Source organism: Ursus americanus, chromosome 29 (assembly GCF_024610735.1).
Source record: "Ursus americanus isolate L20-20 chromosome 29, mUrsAme1.1.p, whole genome shotgun sequence".
NCBI lineage: Eukaryota > Metazoa > Chordata > Mammalia > Carnivora > Ursidae > Ursus > Ursus americanus.
The window spans coordinates 22,323,159-22,341,414 of record NC_142155.1 but is presented as its reverse complement, the minus strand read 5'-3'; the positions used below and the strand labels follow the sequence as shown (position 1 = coordinate 22,341,414).

General features: G+C 37.9%; 1 protein-coding gene across 1 annotated transcript in view; it reads left to right on the top strand.

The window, feature by feature from the left end:
• The first annotated feature begins 15,504 nt into the window (after nucleotides 1–15,504).
• The window catches only part of GFRAL (GDNF family receptor alpha like), a 62,494-nt gene continuing 59,742 nt past the window's right edge, over nucleotides 15,505–18,256 (top strand). The window contains exon 1 of the mRNA XM_045802711.2: nucleotides 15,505–15,526. Coding sequence (XP_045658667.2) covers nucleotides 15,505–15,526 — 22 coding nt within the window. The remainder of the gene's footprint in view (nucleotides 15,527–18,256) is intronic.

The window sequence follows — 18,256 nt, the reverse complement described above, 5'->3', positions numbered from 1 at the left end:
GTCACATCTTGGATTTACCTTCTTCCCCATCCAGAGAAAAACAAGATCACCAGGCAGTCCTTCCCTCATTACTCGACATTATTTACTTCAAACAATTCTTACTTTTTGCTTTAATGAACATCATGACATTCACCATACAACAGAGTGCCTGCTCTCCGATAGTGTCGAAAATAAATAATTCCAGGCAGGCATAAAACCCTACTGAGTTAGACTGTCAGGCCGTCAGAGCCAGCCACTCTTCTCTTATTTGGGATTGCGTGCCAGACACTCACTTCTCCAGGTGAAGAGTCGGCCTTGGCATGAATCCCATCACTTACTTTACCCCCTCTCTGCTATCGGGGCCCTTTTGGTTTTTGGTCCTGTGTCAAAAGTTGTTCTGGAAATAATTTCATTACTTACAAATTATTCTTAAAACCATATAAATTTGCTTAATTTGATCTTTTAAATCCTCTACAACTCTTCCTATTGTCCAATCTTCGCTTTTAACTGTATGTTTGAGGACGGGAGTAGGTCATCTCGCTTTTTTTCTTGGCTAGCTATTAAAAATCACCTTACTGATTCATCTTTTAAAAGTAGTGAATTAGCCATTTTGAATACCTCTGCAGATGAGGCCCTTTTACTTTATCAATCCTGTGGCTTTATTCCCTCTGTTGAGAGTGGTTGTAATAGTAGAACTTACCCCACTCTGGCATCATGAAAAGGCAGCAGAACCCCCTTCTTTGGATTCCAAAACTAATCATACCGCATTTTCCTACTTCTTAGGAGGATTCCTTCTCTGTCAAACATTTCGGCTCTTAAGAATTGACTTCACTAATTTTAATATTTCTTATTAGAAAACTACCTTTCTCTTTACAAAGTATGTATCCTCTCTTGCATCTATATATTCTCATATTTGTTTGAAAATGTCAAATCCATTTAAATCCTTTCCCAACTGATGGGTTTCAAATCCTGATGAACATCTCAGTTATGATTTTCTTTTCTTTTTTTTTTTTTTAAAGATTTTTATTTATTTATTTGACAGAGAGAGACAGCCAGCGAGAGAGGGAACACAAGCAGGGGGAGTGGGAGAGGAAGAAGCAGGCTTCCAGCGGAGGAGCCTGATGTGGGGCTCGATCCCGGAACGCTGGGATCACGCCCTGAGCCGAAGGCAGATGCTTAACGACTGTGCCACCGAGGCGTCCCTCAGTTATGATTTTCTTAAGACTGAAAAGGTAAACATTTTTTGAAAAGTATAAACAACTGTTCTCTCAGAAATCCTTATTTCAGTAATGTACTAGAAATCCTTCAGAATCCTACAGTACCAGTTATTTTCTCAATAAGTTAATTAGTGAGATTTTTTAAAAAGATTTTATTTATTTTTGTGAGAGAGAGAGAGAGACTAAGCAGGGGGTAAGCAGAGGGAGAAGAAGACTCCCCGCTGAGCAGGGAACAGGACTTGATCCCTTGACCCTGGGATCATGATCTGAGCCGAAGGCAGATGCTTAACTGACTGAGCCACCCAGACACCCCTAATTATTGAGATAATAATATTTCTCAATAAATTAGATGGATCTTTTGATTTAGGCATTTTCTTCCCTGGTAGCGCACAAATTATTTGAAGGCAGGAGCTAGGCTGTATTTATAAGATTTATGTCAGCCCCCGGGCCTCACAGAGTGCCTCATAAGATGTGAGCACTCAATAAACCCTTGTTGACTAAATCAATCATTGAAGAACCCCTATCCAATGTTGTACTTTTATTTCACTCAATTCTGAAAAGTGTTAGGAGCAATATGGGACATCGTTCATGAAGAACAAAAATTGAGTGTTTATGACTCACGTGAACACTGTACTAAGAAGGGTTATACCGCTGAATAGACTCAATCCCTGCCCCCGTGAAGCTAACCCTTTTGTAAGCAGGAATGTAAACGAAGCGGAAAAATCAACTGTTAGGTGCTAGATACCAGATGGGATGACTTATTTGGCTCTGCCCAAAGAAAGATAGCTGTGGAAGCAAAAGGCTTTGCTGGAATTCGAAGGCAGAGATGAGGATGGCATTCTGAGCAGAAGGGACAGACCCACAATGCAATAGGCATGTGCCACAGCTGAAACCCCTTCAAGATCTGCACACAGTTTAAAGGGACAACAGGGGCCAGTGGTTAAAAAAAAAAAAAAAAGATGTTGGTAGGAGGGGGTAGATGGTAAAAAGTTTTTTTATAATATTTAAGGAAATTTAAAACTTGTGTTATGTAATGGAGAACAACTTAGGAATTCTACCCAGAGGAGTGATGTGATTAGATTTGGGTTCTGGAGTGTATATTAATGGCCCTGTAGCTGGTGAATTTGAGAGTTGGACATTGTAAGTTTAGATCTCAGATAAGTTTTTATGGAACTATTCATCGTCAAGAACAACGACTGGACCTAAGCCAAGGCAGTGGCAATGGGGCTGGGAAATAAACATTAGATTTAATATCTAGATGAAGATTTGGAGAATAAGTGAAGTCACATTAATGTTTAATTCTATTTACAGTGGATCTAAGCCACCAACCACTTTAACAGAGGGAGTGCTGTTCTGTAGCTGACGTGCTTTAAAAACATTTGTGAACTTGTCTTCCTCTTGTTAACATGCTTTTTTTCTGACTGTGTGTGTTTATGGAAGAGGCAAAGTTAGGTAGATATTCACCCTGTGAGCTGTCCTCTTTCTCTTTTACTCTAAACCAATGATGCCCACCCCCTCCTTCTGGCATATGTTGCCCCAGGCACCCAAATACTGCTGCTAATTTGCTGGTCTAAGAGCCAAGAATCTGCTACCACCTTGAACACCACAGCTTGCTCTGCTAGCTGCTCCCCTGCTTGGGGTGGCCTTGGTCTACAAGCATGGGTATTGAGGATTCTCTTCTCTCCCTCTCTGTCTTTGAGTGAGTGCTTGTGAGTGTGTGTCTACTATAAATAGTAGAGAGCAGGCTTCATTTTCTCCTCCTGTGTTATAACTGTCTAAGGGTCTTTCGCATCAAAATCTCTCCCAGGTCCAAGTCTTAGAGGCTCTTTAGTGGGGTAGCTTACACTTGGGCTGCTATTTCTCAAGGGGCCACCTGCTGTCAAATGAAATTGAAAATCCCATCTCAGTGTCCCCAGCCTGTAGTCCTCAGACCTTCTTGAATTCTTTGCCTAGGCAGGAGCAGAAGCCAGCTAACATCACAGTTAAGGATAAAAGGTTGAAAGCTTTTCCTCTAAGATCAAGAACAAGACAAGGGTGTCCACTCTCACCACTCTTATTCAACATAGTACTGGAAGTTCAAGGTAGAGCCATCAGCCAAGACAAAGAAATAAAAGGATTCCAAATTAGAATGGAGAAGTACCATTGTTGTTATTTGCAGATGATACAATCTTACATAAAGAAAATTTTAAAGATCAAGAAAAAAATGTTGAAACTAATCAATGAATTCAGTAAAGTTGCAGAAAATAAAATCAACATACAGAAATCAGTTGCATTTCTATTAGTAACAATGAAACACCTGAAAAAGAAATAAAGAAAACTATCCCATTCATAATAGCATCAACAAATTAAAATATTAAGACTAAGATCTGTACCATGAAAATTATGAGACTTTAAGGAAAGGCACTGAAGAAGACACAAATAAATAGGAATATATATCATGTTCAGGGATCAGAAGTATTGTTAAAATACTTCTTTTGTTAAATACTCCATACCTACTCAAAGCCATTAATATATTCAATGCAATCTCTATCAATGTTCCATTGGCATTTTTCACAGAAATAGAAAAAAACAGTCCTCAAGTGTGTATGGAACTACAAAAGACCCTGAATAACCAAGAAAATCCTCAGAAAGAAGAAAAAAGCTGGAGGCCTCACATTTCCTGATTTCAAACTATTTTAAAATCTTGTAGTAATGAAAACAGTATGGTACTGGCACAAAAACAGGCACATAGATCATCATTAGAACAAAATAGGGAGTCCAAAAATAAACCCAGACATATATGGTCAACTAATATTAGACCAGGGAGCCAAGAATACTCACTCAATGGAAAATGGATAGTTTCTTCAACAAGTAGTATTGTGGAAAACCAGATAACCACATGCAGAAAAATGAAATTAGTTTTTTTCCTACACCACTCGCAAAAATTAACTTGAAATGAATTAAAAAGTTAAATATAAGACCTAATACTATAAAACCCCTAGAAGAAAATTGGGAAAGAATCTCCTCGACATTGTTCTTGGCAGTGATTTTTTTGGATATGACACCAAAGCATAAGCAACAAAAGCAAAAAATAAACAAGTGGGACTACATCACACTAAAAAGCTTCTGCACAACAAAAGAAACAATGGAAAAATATGAAAAGAAAACCTATGGGATAGGAGAAAATATTGCAAACCATATATTGGATAAGGAGTTAGTATCCAAACTACCTAAGGAAATCTTACAACTCAATAACAAAAAGACAAGCACCTGGATTTAAAAGGGGGGGTGGAGGGGCAGAGGAACTGAACAGCAATTTTCCAAACAAGATATCCTAATAGCCAACTGATACATGAAAAGATCTCAACATCACTAATCATCAGAGAAATGTAAATCAAAACTACTATGAGATACCACCTCACAGCTGTTAGAATAGCTATCATTAAGACAAGAGACAAGTGCTGGTGAGGATGTGAAAAAAAAGGAACATTTGTGCACTACTGGCAGGAATGTACATTGGTGTAGCCACTATGAAAAACAAAATGGAAATCCTTCCAAAAATTAAAAATAGAACTACCATGTGATCCAGAAATTCCACTGCCTGGTATGTATCCAAAGGAAATGAAAACAGGATATCCAACAGATAACTGCACTCCCATGTTTATTGAAACACTACTGACAGTAATCAAGATATGAAAACAACCTAAATGTCCACCAAAAAATGAATGGAAAAGATGTGGTATATTCATATATACAATGGAGTATTATTCATCCATGAGAAAGAAAGGAAACCTGCTATTTACAACCACATGGTTGGGTCTTGAAGGCTTTACGCCAAGTGAAATAGACAGAAAAAGACAAATAACTGTCTGATGTCACTTATATGTGGAATTTAAATAAGCTGAACTCTTAGAAACAGAATAGAATGGTGATTACCAGGGGCTGGGAAGTGGGGCAATTGAAAAAGTTGATCAAAGTGTACACACTTGCAAATAGAAGATGAATGACTTCTGAAGATCTGATATATAGCACAGTGATTACAGTCAACAATACTGTATTATATACTTCAAAGCTTGTGAGAGACTAGAACTTTAAAGTTCTTACCATAAAAAATGATAATTATGTGAGATAAGAGAGAGGTTAATGATATAGTGGTAATCGTATTACAATATATAAATGTGTCTAATCAATACATTGTACACCATAAACTTGCACAATGTTATATGCCAATTATATCTCAAAAAATAATTGAGCAAAATACAGACAGTATAAAAAACTTGCTAAAATTCAGATTATCTGGCAATATTAATATGCTTATTGCAGAAAGTAATATATCAAACAAAATAAAAATATATGTGAGTATATGTATTTAAAAATTACATCTGAATCCTACTTTATATCCTGAAAAATATGAATATAAATTATCTTAAGAGATTGGAACATTTGAAATAATTGAAAATGCAATTTGGCCACTCAGAAAACATTAACAAAGACAGGAAGGTAGAGAGATTGCAAGCCAATTTAATAAAAATGTGATAGTATTAGGCATAAATGGAAGGAGTGTTATATAGTGGTTGTCAATATAAACTGGACAGTTAGCCTACTCTTGTGGTAGAAAACTTGGAAAGTTACTTCTCTTCACCTCAGTGTAATGATCATAATGTCAGGATTATAACAGTTTCTACAACTTTGGGTTCTTTTGAGGATCAAATGATTCACCATATATAAAACACTTAGAACCATTATTGGCATGTGACGTGCTAAATACATATTAGCTTAAAAAGTTAAGAAACATGCTCTGAAATAATACTTGGTTTAAAATAAAATTTAAACTTAAAATATGTTATTAATTCAAAAATAATAGAGAGCACTTCAAAAACAATAGATGTGAACTATATCTACAAAAAAGAAAAAAGAGTGTTGCATGTTATTTTTTAAAGACAATGAAAGTAAATGATCTAATTTTCTATTTTTAGAAATTAAATGTTGGGGAATTAAAACAGAAAATAAGAGAAATTTTTATTAGAAGCAGACTTAAATTTCTGCTGATAGGCAAGAGTTGTGAAAAGGTACATTTTATAAATGTGGTAAATGTCGATTGGGAATATTTTTAACTAGTTGACCGAGTGCTGTTTGCCATTGTCAAATACTCTAGTTGAGGACAGAAAATAATAATAATGATGATGATGACGTTGCCACCAATAAACATGGTCATACAGTTTTCTCCAGTATGAGCCAGTGGTGCAAATGTGCAGAGCTCATTTGATTTGGGAATGGACAGCTGTGGTGTATTTAAGGATCATAAGTAGACACATCTGAGAGTACTAAGGAGCGTGAGGAAATTTCTTAACAGGCTTCAGGATGGGACGCAAGGAAGTGAAACCAGGAGAGTAACGAAAGGATAAGAAAATGAACTGCGTGAAACTGGAGATTATGTCCAAGTATAAGAACATAATCTTGTTGGAAAAGAAACAACATTTGAAAAGAAAAGTGATTGGTGTGCTTGAGAGATATGCAGATTGTAATCTTTCAAAGATGGCCGCACCAGTGTATATCCAATCCCACAAGCTATTTTTTACGACGCCGGCGTGATAGTCCTCCATTAGGAGGTGGGGATTCTCTTTCTCCTTGAAACTAAGGAGAACCTTGCAATTGCCTGGACCAATAGCGTGCAGTGGAAGTAATGTTGCATAAACTGCGAAGCTAACTCACAAAAGGCATTAATGGCTTCCTTCTGGCTCTCTCTGGAGACATACCCTGTGGGACCCCTGGACTGTCCTGTAGGAAGTGCAGCTATCCTGAAGTTACCAGGCTAGAGTGACCACGTGGAGAAACTACATAAAGATAGGGATATGTCCAAGGAGTCCCAGCTGTTCAAGGCTTCCCAGTTCAGGTGCCAGACAAGTGACGAAGACGCTTTTGAGGTCTTCCTTCTGAAATAACTCACCAGAGTCCTGAGCCAGAGCTCCGCAGGCAAGCCTCTCCCAAATTTCAGACCCACAGAAACAGTGAGTGATGGTAAATAATTATTATTGTTTTAAGACACTGATTACGGGGTAATTGTTACATAGCATAGGTTTTTTAAAAACCCTGGTCCATTAGAAATGTGGAGAAAAAGATGCAAAGTAGGAGAAGACGTGATGAAATAAAGAGGAAACTCAATACTAAGCAGGTAAAGCCAACTGAAGGACTCTCGAAAGTTTGTTCTGAGCATCTCAGCAAAGAAAAGCTCAGATTACGTGGAAAGCTTCAGCTCCAGAAACCATTAATCTCAGGCTCTATTTGTAGTAATTCACCTATTAGGAAAATATGAGTTGGAAATGAGCTTTACATCAGCAGAGAGGTTGGATTTATTTAGAAATCTATAATGAGATGAAACAAATAAAAGCTGTTGGAAACGATTTTATGATAATTCCATTAAGCAGACAAAGCCCTTTCCAGGAAAGAATTAAAGGGAAGTAAACATATGATAATCTGCTTAAAATGATATAACATATTAACAGTTCCAGAGAGGCCGCACACAGACAAGGACTAAGGAGGAGGAAAAACAAGGAATAACACCACAGCAGGGGAGGAGAAAGTTAACTTCAGGTGGGTGCTTCCAGTTGAAAGACAGAAGAGCTAGAGGGAACAGGCAGAATTATGTTAGAGATGTGACGCAAGCACTCATTTGATTTTTATTTGCCGTCAGGGAGAGTGTTTAAGCTGTGGCATAAATATGACCTAATATCTCCAATCTCTTCCTTGATCCCACCTTCCTCTCCAGACACTTCCCCAATTCTCTGCTTCTCTCTACAGGAAATTTCCTTGGAAGAGGAAATAGCCAATTATCAGAACGTTTTTGCTTCCCTTTTATCCTGAAAGCACCCTGTCTAGGTTTTTGCTCCCAAATTCCACAAATACTTGTCTTATTATCATCACCAATAATCTCCACATCGCTAAATTCATATTCTGTCTTAATTTTATTGGAGCTGTTAGTTGTGGATTACTCCCTTCTGGAAACATTCCTCCTTGGCTTCAAGGATGCCCTGTTCTTGTGGATTTCCTTTCACTTAATTCATCATTTCTTCCTAGTTCCTCATCATCTTCCCCAATGGAAAGTTCAGTGCATCCAGGGCACAGAACTAGCCTCTCAAGTGGGCTTTCTGATTTCACCTTGACTCCCCATATGCCAGTCACACAGCAGCAGTTGGGATCCTTTTAAACAAAGCACACAAATCTGCTCAATACTCTCCAATAGCTCCTTATTTTAGTCAAGTAAAAAAAAAAAAAAAAAAAAATCAAAGTCCATAGCGTAAGCCTACAAAGGCTCACAACCTGTCTGACCCCATGTCCTATCACTCTCCCCCTTGCTCACTCGGCCCCAGCCACAGTGGCCTAATAGCTGAGCTGTGAACATATCGAACAACTATCTATCTCCCTCTGTCTGGAATCTCTCTCCACTTTTTCTGCTATGTGTCTTGTCCCTTCACTTACTTATCCTATATACAGTAGTAATTCTTCTCCCTACAACTCTGGCATTTTGTATCTCCTTTTTCCTACTTTTTTTTTCTTTTTAGATTTACAGGTACCTGATGTTATTTTTTATTTGTTTACACTTGTATTCCCCAGCGGGAATATAAATATAGAATATAAACTCCATGAAGGCAGAATCTGTGTCTCTTTAATTACCTATCTGTAAATAGGAGCTGTGCCTGGAATATAGTACATGTAAAATGAATATTTGTTGAATAAATGAAAGAATATTAGACTAAATAAATTTTAAAGAATAGAATACTACATAGACATAAATTGACAGTGTTGATATTTATGGACATGGAAAGGTATTCATGGTGCATTGCTAATGAAACAAACCAAATTAACAACAGTATGTAGCATATAATCTTTAAATATATATGGTGAATATTAATGCCTGACAAATTTCTGAAAGTCGCACAACAAATCTCAACATCATTTATCTCTGGGAATGAAATTGCCCATTATTTTATTTTCCTACTTAGAATTTTCTATATTTTCTGAATTTTTACCAATGATTACAGGTTTACTTGTATAATTACCAAAAACAGCTGAGTCGTTTCCACATGCGAAAAAATGCATTACATGGACAAAACTTCTATTTTATGTGTTAGGGAATTTGAGTTATTTAGATTTCTATTTTAAAATTTACAGTTTGAAAACGCTGATTTTTAAAAAAGATTTCTTTATTTGAGAGAGAGAGAGAGAGAGAAAGTGCATGTATGCTGGGGTGGGACGGGCAGAGGGAGCGGGCGAGATAATTTTTTAAGCAGATTCCTCACTAAGCACAGAGCCGATGCAGGGTTAGAACCCATGACCCTGAGAACACGACCTGAACTGAAACCGAGTCAGAGGCTTAACCGACTGTGCCATCCAGGAAAAGTCTTATTTTTTACAAAAATTATTACTTTAAGTCCAAGAAGTGAACTTAGAGTTTTACTGGAAATAGCAGAAAATTTAAAATACTTTCACCATCTTTTTTCATATTATTTCCATCTGTAACTTATTAATATTTCAAAGCTCTCTGTGCTTTGAAAAATGATATATAGGGTACATATGTATATATGTATATATGTAAAAAGACCTAAGAAACATAACCAAATATTTACATTGGTTACCCATAAGTGGTAAAATCATTGATTTTTCATGATCTTTGCAATGAGAAAAAATAATAGATGGTATTAACATTTTATTGTACAAACATATATACAAATCCAACAATTTAAAAAATAATCAAGCAAAACAATTTAAAGAAAATACACCAAAAAGTAAACAGTAGATACTTCTCAAGCAATTTTTAGAAACATCAACCTGGTTGCTTCCTGTTTAAAATTCACCAACAGCTTCCATTTTCTTTTTGGATAAACTCTAGCCTCCTTGGTAAGTCATAAAAGGCTACCCATAATCTGGTCATTTCTCTTTTTCTCTCCACCCACCATGAGTTTCTAAGATATTAGTCCATCTGTAGTCCCCCAAACATAGCTCGAGGTTGTCTCTATGCTGTTTCTCCATTTCTTCTCCCAATCCTGGCTACTCATGGCCATCTCCCATCAGTTTGTTAGTGAGCAGTTCAAGGCGAGGTGATTAAGTACACCATCATGCTGACTTATTTTTTCTTTTCTGGTGAGGATCTCCAGTAAAAGACAATGAGTCTCTTATTTCCTGCCCCCCAAAATGCTGCATAGTGTTTTAGAGCCTTATTTATAGGCCTTATAATCAAGGAACTCATCACCAGATATATATATTCTTTCCAGCGCTGTCAATTTTAGGTTGACTCTAAATCTGAGGCTGATCAGATTTTATTTCTCTCTTCCAGATATGAGCATCTTACAAAATATTAAGTGGACAAATATTGGAATAACGCAAGAGTGGTTGAGGGCAAGTTAAACATCATTAAACAGAAAGTAGTTGCCTTATTTCCAAAAATAACATCTTCTCATAAATGTCTAATATATAGATATTTCACTGATTTATTATGTTTTTATTTTTTCAATAATTTTTCTTCCTTTTTAGTACTTAGTTTCATCTGCACCCTAATTTATCTAAATGAAACTAGGAACCATTCCTTATTTTTGGTTTTGCACAGAGCTTTGGATATCATAGGCTTTCAGTAACTGTTGAATTTAAATCCTTGTATCTTTTGCCCAGAGAAAAGGTGCAAGGCCTAGTGCATTTCATTTAACTGTTATAAGAATGGATTCTTTATGTGAAAAAAATTAACAAATGAGATCAATGAATTTTGAATAGGAGTTCTAGAATCTTTTGATATCTCAATGGCAGCCGTGGAGTTGATGGCAAAGGCCAGTGAACAGAGCTTGGGATTTCCCACCCAAATTTCAACCAGAGTAACTATTTTCTTCTGTTTCATTTATTTATTGATTGCATTTTATTTAAAACATAGGACACTTTTCAAAATCTCACACCATTATTGTAAACTAGTGAAGCTGGTGGTTTTGTCATTTCCTCTCACTTATAAAATGTTCTGATTCTATAGCCAGTTTCCAAGTAATTAATGGATTTGAAAGTACTGAAGTTGGTGTTTGTTTTTACATTTCATCAAGGTTTATTAATCTGTAGTGTCTATACATTTGCTTGGGGCAAAATTGTATTCTATGTTTACTAACCTCTAATTGAAATTCAGTACTTCTTGTGTTGTCTTTATCACCAATAGAAATTACAGATTGTATTATATGACACTGCATTTATAGAAAATATCTGAAGTTAGCATTTATGGTCATCAGTAAACTGAAATTACAGTATTATTAGACACCTCCCCCTACCTCTGAATTTTGGTATTTACTCTGGTAATAAAGAAGCATATATGTTGCTTTCTCATAAATGTGTGTGTGTGTGTATTTAAAGATTTATTTATTTATCTTGGAGAGTTTGCACAGGTGAGCAAGCGTGTGAGCAGGGGGAGGGGCAGAGGGAGAGGGAGAAGGACAGAAGCAGATTCCCCACTGAGCACGGAGCCCAGGCACAGCTTGATCCCAGGACCTTGAGATCGCGACCCAAGCTGAAATCAGAGCTGAAATCAAGAGTTGGTCACCCAAAGGACTGAGCGACCCAGGTACCCCTCTCACAAATTTGTTTTAAAAAAGATTTTGGTGAATATATTTCAATATGCTTACTTTCCTTTGTAATCCTTTAAAACAAAATGTGTGCCTTTAAAAATATTCCAAGGGGGAATGAAGCATGAGAGACTATGGACTCTGAGAAACAAACAGGGCTTCAGAGGGGAGGGGGGTGGAGGAATGGGATAGGCTGGTGATGGGTAGTAAGGAGGGCACATATTGCAGGGTGCATTGGGTGTTATACGCAACTAATGAATCATCAAACTTTACATCAATCAATCAATCAATAATTAATTAATTAGAAAAAATATTCCAAGGAGAGAGTTCTGTGGAGAAAGGCACCTAATGACAAAAAGAAATGATAAAACCCCTGCTTTAGATAATGACACAGCTGATTCCTACTGTGGGCTGAGCAGAGCAAGAGTATCGGCACAGACGCTTTCTCTACCTGGAAGCACTCGACCTCAGCAGCTGTACCTGTTTGGCCAAATTTAGCGTCATTCACTGTGTGTCTTAACATTCAGCTTCTGTGTAGCACCGCGTTCTAGAAAGTCATAACCAAATCACCTCCCTTGAGCAAGAAATTGTGTTTTGGTATTCTTTTCCTTTGTTTCGTTAGTTTATTTTTTCTTGTGGTAGCCCTGATTTAATTCAGAATTTAGATGCTTTCCTGAGTTTTCTTTCTTTTTTTTTGTTTTGTTCTTGCCCAGGTCCCTTCACTTGTCTTCTGATACCTTGGCTCTCAGCGATGGACCCCTCTCCTACCATCGGTTTCCGTGGCTGGAATAGGGCCAGTCCCACCTCTCTCCATGATGCTGGACACCAAGTGGGATCAGCTCCACTTGGTGAGATTGATGGGCGTGGGGCACATTGAACTGATATGATGCAAATCTGGAATTTTACTATGAAAAGAGTCACACTTCCTGCTCTGGCTTTGAAAAGAGAAGGATGTATGCCCAGGGCTTGGGTGGTCCTCTTCCCTTCATAAGGGATAGAAGCTGCCTGAGAATGGAGTGGACACAGAAGAAAACACCTAAGAGACAGGAGGGGAAACCCTCAGGCCCTAAAACAAGGTAAAACAGGCCTGAGTCAATTCCAGCCCTGGACTCTTCCACTGTGGGAGCCTGTTAAAGAAGGTCATTGAGAGGACGTGACCTCCGATTGACCCGAGAGCTGAACCTAGGCAGTCGGAGGCTCCGCAGGCCTCCTTGCCCTTGGAAAGTAGGTTACCTTAACCGCTCCCACCGCGGGAGCTGTTTCAAGGATGCAGCCCCGAGAGAGGCCTGTGCTATTGAGATCGTCTGGACCGTAGACGCGACTGAATCCAGGTAAGGGTTCTGTGTAAACATGTAAGATTCTGGCAGGCGATGCAGAGACCTACTCCTCTTGAGGCTTCTAGACACAAGCCTCATGTGTAAGTTCCCTTGCTTATTAAACCTGCCGCCTGCCAGTCTGCAGGGCCCTGCCTCTTTCTTGGGCTCTCCTTGTCCTCCCTGTTGGGGGTCGGGGGCAGTTTGTGAACCAACTGAGCCACTGAATCTCTCTCTAGCTTTAGCCATTTTTAGTTGGCTTAAATCAAAAAGAACAATCAGGGGCGCCTGGGTAGGGCAGTCGTTAGGCGTCTGCCTTCGGCTCAGGGTGTGATCCCCGCGTTCAGGGATCGAGCCCCACATCGGGCTCCTCCACTGGGAGCCTGCTTCTTCCTCTCCCACTCCCCCTGCTTGTGTTCCCTCTCTTGCTGGCTGCCTATCTCTGTCAAATAAATAAATCAAAAAATCTTAAAAAAAAAGAACAGTCAGCTCAGTAAAGTTTATAACACAAGTTAAGTAACTCAGCATCTTTAAAAGATTTTATTTATTTATTTGAGAGAGAGAGAGTGGACAAGAGAGAGAGAGAGAGAGAAAGGGAGAGAGAGAGGGAGAGAATGCATGAGCAGGGGGAGGGAGAAGCAGACTCCCCACTGAGCAGCGAGTCTGATGAGGGGCTCGATCCCAGGACCCTGGGATCGTAACCTGAGCTGAAGGCAGCCGCTTCACCAACTGAGCCACCCAGGCACCTGTAACTCAATATCTTTAAAAGGAGATACTTAAACAATTTTATGATGTAATTCTTTTGTTAAATAATTAAGTCACTGGCTATAGTATAACTGGCATTTGTTGATCTCTGGGATATAAGACCCATATGCATACTTAATGTATATAGCAACCACGGATACAATCAGCATTTTACAGAGAAGTAAATAAGTGTAAATAACTTCCCACATAAAGTCATTTATCTACATTTATAGAGAAAAACAAATTTCAATTTGTTGGACTCCCAAGTCTGTTTTTTCATTATGCATTCTGAAACCAAAATATGTTGTAACCTCTCTCTAGTGGAAAATGAATCTGGGCAATTGGAATCAACAATTCTTCCACTGTGTCACTGTGGACACAAAATGGTTCTATCTCCTCTCATGGCAGTAGCATATCCACACCCGTGATTTCCTAATTCCTTGCCGAAATGGCATTGTATATTTCCAAACACCCATTCCAGAAAGGTCTCAGGTGTTTTAAAAGTGGAAGCCTCATGATGCCCCAGTGGAGCTGATGTGCTCCAGGGTCTTGTGAGGAAGAACATGAGGAAATACAAGGTAAATCCAATCCACCCAGGCTGTTAGAACAAAATACAACAGTCTGGTAGCTTATACACAAGAGAAATCTATTTCTCACAGTTCTGGAGACTCGAGGTCCAACATCAAGGCGCTAGCATGGTCATGTCCTCACGAGGACCCTCTTCCTGGGTCATAGCTGGTGCCTTCCAGTGGAAGGAGCCAAGAGATCTCTCTGGAGCCTCTGTGGTAAGCCGCTAATCCCATTCAGAGGATTCCACCCACCCTGACAACTTAAGCACCTCCCGAAGGCTCTGCCTGTGCCTATAATCATTTTAGGGGGTCAGGATTTCAACATAAGAATTTGTGCAGAGACATAAATATTCAGAGCATAGTAATGTCTCTCATGGAAGCTAGGAGAAAAACAGTTGTTAAGTGGTGAGCGCAAGCGGATGCTTACCTTTCCAGGGGAGCAGGGCACTTCTGCATGGCTGCAAGGAGTCATTGCTTACACCGTCACTGTCTCAGGGGCTTTGGGGAAGTGGACCTGAAGCAGTACAGCTGGAAAGTGTGCTGGAGTGTGAGGCACATGTAGAGAACATTTCTTGTTTGGGAAGGTGAGGCACTCCGGTTTGATTCCAGAGGAACTTGAACTCCCCCATACATTTGCCTGGGCTGCTTAACACTTTTCTCCTTTTCCGTATTCTCGGATGGCATAACATTGCTGAATGAGGCTAATTAATGAAGTGGAAACTGAGGAGACTCAAGCACCTTGGAAGTTTTTGGGGTGTAGTTGGGGGGCTTTTACACGGTTAACATTCTAGTTGAAGGAAAAAAAAACACCCTTTCTCATGAATGTGCTGAGCATGTATCATTTCTTAGTATCTGGCTTGTGGGCTTTCTTGGAAGCCTAATATCCGACATTAGTACGCTCAGAAGAAAATAATTGAATTTGGACATAATTAGGAAAGTTCACAGCTCAGGAAAGATTGGTGAGGAGATGGTGACAAAGGAAGCTGACTTGAATCAGTAATGCTTGCAGGAAGCAAGAGCAAAAGCCGAAGCCTTGTCTGGACAGTTAATGTTAGGAAGGTGGTTGGAGTAGACACGGCTGCCTTTCCTCCAGGTGGATATCCCCACGTTGTCCAGCATGGTAGCCTTCATTTTCCTCGGTAAGTGAGTCGTGCTTCTAGTTTACCTGGATGCAGAACGCCAATTCTTCATGAACTGAATGCTGTCTTATCTGACTTATCTCTTGATTAAACTAGTGGGCTTATAATAAGGATAAATTGGAAATGTATATTTTAACGTGGTTTGTTACTTTTTAAAAAATGCACAGTTTACTCATTTATAACTGTAGAAAATACGTAATGCGGGATTTGCATTAATCTCTCAGGTTGTTTCTATTTTATTGTGTAAGATAATCCAGTTACTTTGAGTTATTTGTTAGGATTTAGGGAATTCACGTATGTACTAGAGCCTTTGAGAAACGAAACCTTCCAGTATCTATTTACAAGTTATAAGATGATAAATTTCAAATTATCTATTTTTCTTTGAAATTAAATTAAAATGAAATTAATTTAAATCACTCAGTTCCCCTAATTTTTAAGAGTTAATATTTACTAAGTAGGAGTCATTTTGTAGGATAAAGCAACTTAACGTCCCATTGAATGCTTCACATTTCAGTCAGTTTTTGTGAGCTAGAGGTAAGGTTTGGGTTTATTCCTCTTGTGTGGGGTAGTGTGAATGTATTGCAAGATGTTGGTAGAAAAGAATTTATTTTTACTTATAGTAGAATCCATGAAGATCTACCTGCTCTATGTGTTATTGGGGACGCTACTATATTTTCTTCAGAATTTAGTAGAATCTATAAAATGGACTCAGGAAAAGAGATAGTTATGATTATAGCTGAATATTAATATTCCATTCATTAAAACAAAGCCAGTACAGTTTTTGCTTACTCTACACTAATAGATATTGATGAATAAAGACATAATTGTGGGCAATGAAAATGAAGGAGTTTATTTCAAATTATGTTGAACGTAAAAGGAGAGTCAAAATAAATCAAGTGAAAAAAAGATAAGGGAAGAAGGGATGGAATCTTTTCTGTATCTTCAGTTTTTCTTTAGTTTAGATAATAGTTATTCACTAGGCCAAAATGTTGCTTCTTCTATTTATTTTAATAATATTTCCTTATTTCTATTCTTTATTATAAAGAGAAATCTAAGAAACTTTAACTTTTGTAGATAAGGCAACAATAAAAGAGAACACACAAAATACATTACAACCTCATTCTGGCCGCAGTTGAAAAAGCAAGGATGGCCGCTTGCTTTAAAGTTTCACTTCTAAATTAACCTTGACGTTAGGTTGCATGAAGAAGGGAAATGATTTCTAATACTGTTAGGGTCAAAACTGTACTATTTGATTGGTTTAACCAGAATTTCCTATAGTGCATTCTTCAGAATACTTGTTTAACATCATCTAAGTAGGTCTCGCGATGTGCAAAAGTTACAGAGCCAAAGAAATGTGGGATGTAGTGAATTTTTAAAATAGAACACGTATTATCATGATAAGCCTTAAGAGGGTGATATTACCTACAGTATTCTTCATCTTACTATTTTAAAACAGAACTTGTTTTTGACTGAGCATTTGAAGAGAATCCTTGAAAATTCCTGGATTAAATATGTGGCCACAAATCGTAGTAAGGAATGACTAAAATTTTGGAAAGCTAGAGTTATTTTCATTCTTGTGGGTCAGATCACTGAGATGGTTTTCCTAGTGGATTCAGTATTTCATTCAAAGGGAAGGTGTAGAAAATCATGTAAAATGATCGAGTGGAACTTAAAATTTTAATATGGAAGAAAAAATAAATTTGGGAAAGATTATATGTAGAATTCATTAACATCACTAGACTGAGGTACTGGCAAGGTTTGCATGATATTCAAAATACTATCACCTATAAGTTTTCTGAGGGAGCTGTTTGAAAAATGTAATGATCAATGTCAAATGAAATTCCAGTTTCTTATGAGTTGAGTTTCTGGCATAAAATACCTGGGCCAGAATCGAAGGGGCTCTCTCTCTTTCTCTAGGCTTGCTAACTTAGGACAGGATTTTGGCTAGATGAGGTTATTCATGAACACATGAAAAAACAGAAGGCTGATATGTCAATTTCTACTCCAGCCCTCAACAAGAAAAATGTGACTGAACCACACCCTTGGGCCTAATCTCCAAATGCAGTGACCCAGCAAATAGTACATATGATCCTATGAGTTGACTTGGATTCTCCTTAGGAGAAGAGGTTTGAAAGAGGTAAGATAAAGACAAGATTGTAGGTTTTACTTGAAGCCTATAACTCTGCACTGGCACAGGTAATTCATAATTAACATCATCTTTTTAAAAATACAAATAATTTGGCCCTAAGACATAGCTTGAGGTCTCTTGATTGTAGTTAATATATCGTCTCTATAATTGCAGTTCCCATATTTTTCTATGGATTGATTAAGCAAGTGTCAGTTTGCATGCTTGCAGAATCAATTCAGGTAATTTGTACAATATACTAAATTAGCATTGCTACTTTCTTGATATTTTTAGAAAACCTACAGGAAACTTCTCTTCTACCTAAAATAACTTGTAAATATCTGGAAGGTGTTATTTTTATTACAGTATCACTTACTTATTTATAACTCATTCTTAAACAACTATTCAAGTTGGTTTAAGTCAATATACACACATAATGTGTCATTGTGTTTGATGATGAGGATACGATTATGAATTATGTCTAACGCCTGTCTAATAAAACCCTAGAACCTAGAGGTGGAGATAAGCACATAAATACACATTTTCATTACAGAGCAGTAAAGCTATGGTTGGGGAAATCCTAAGATTGTAGTGAAACAAATGAG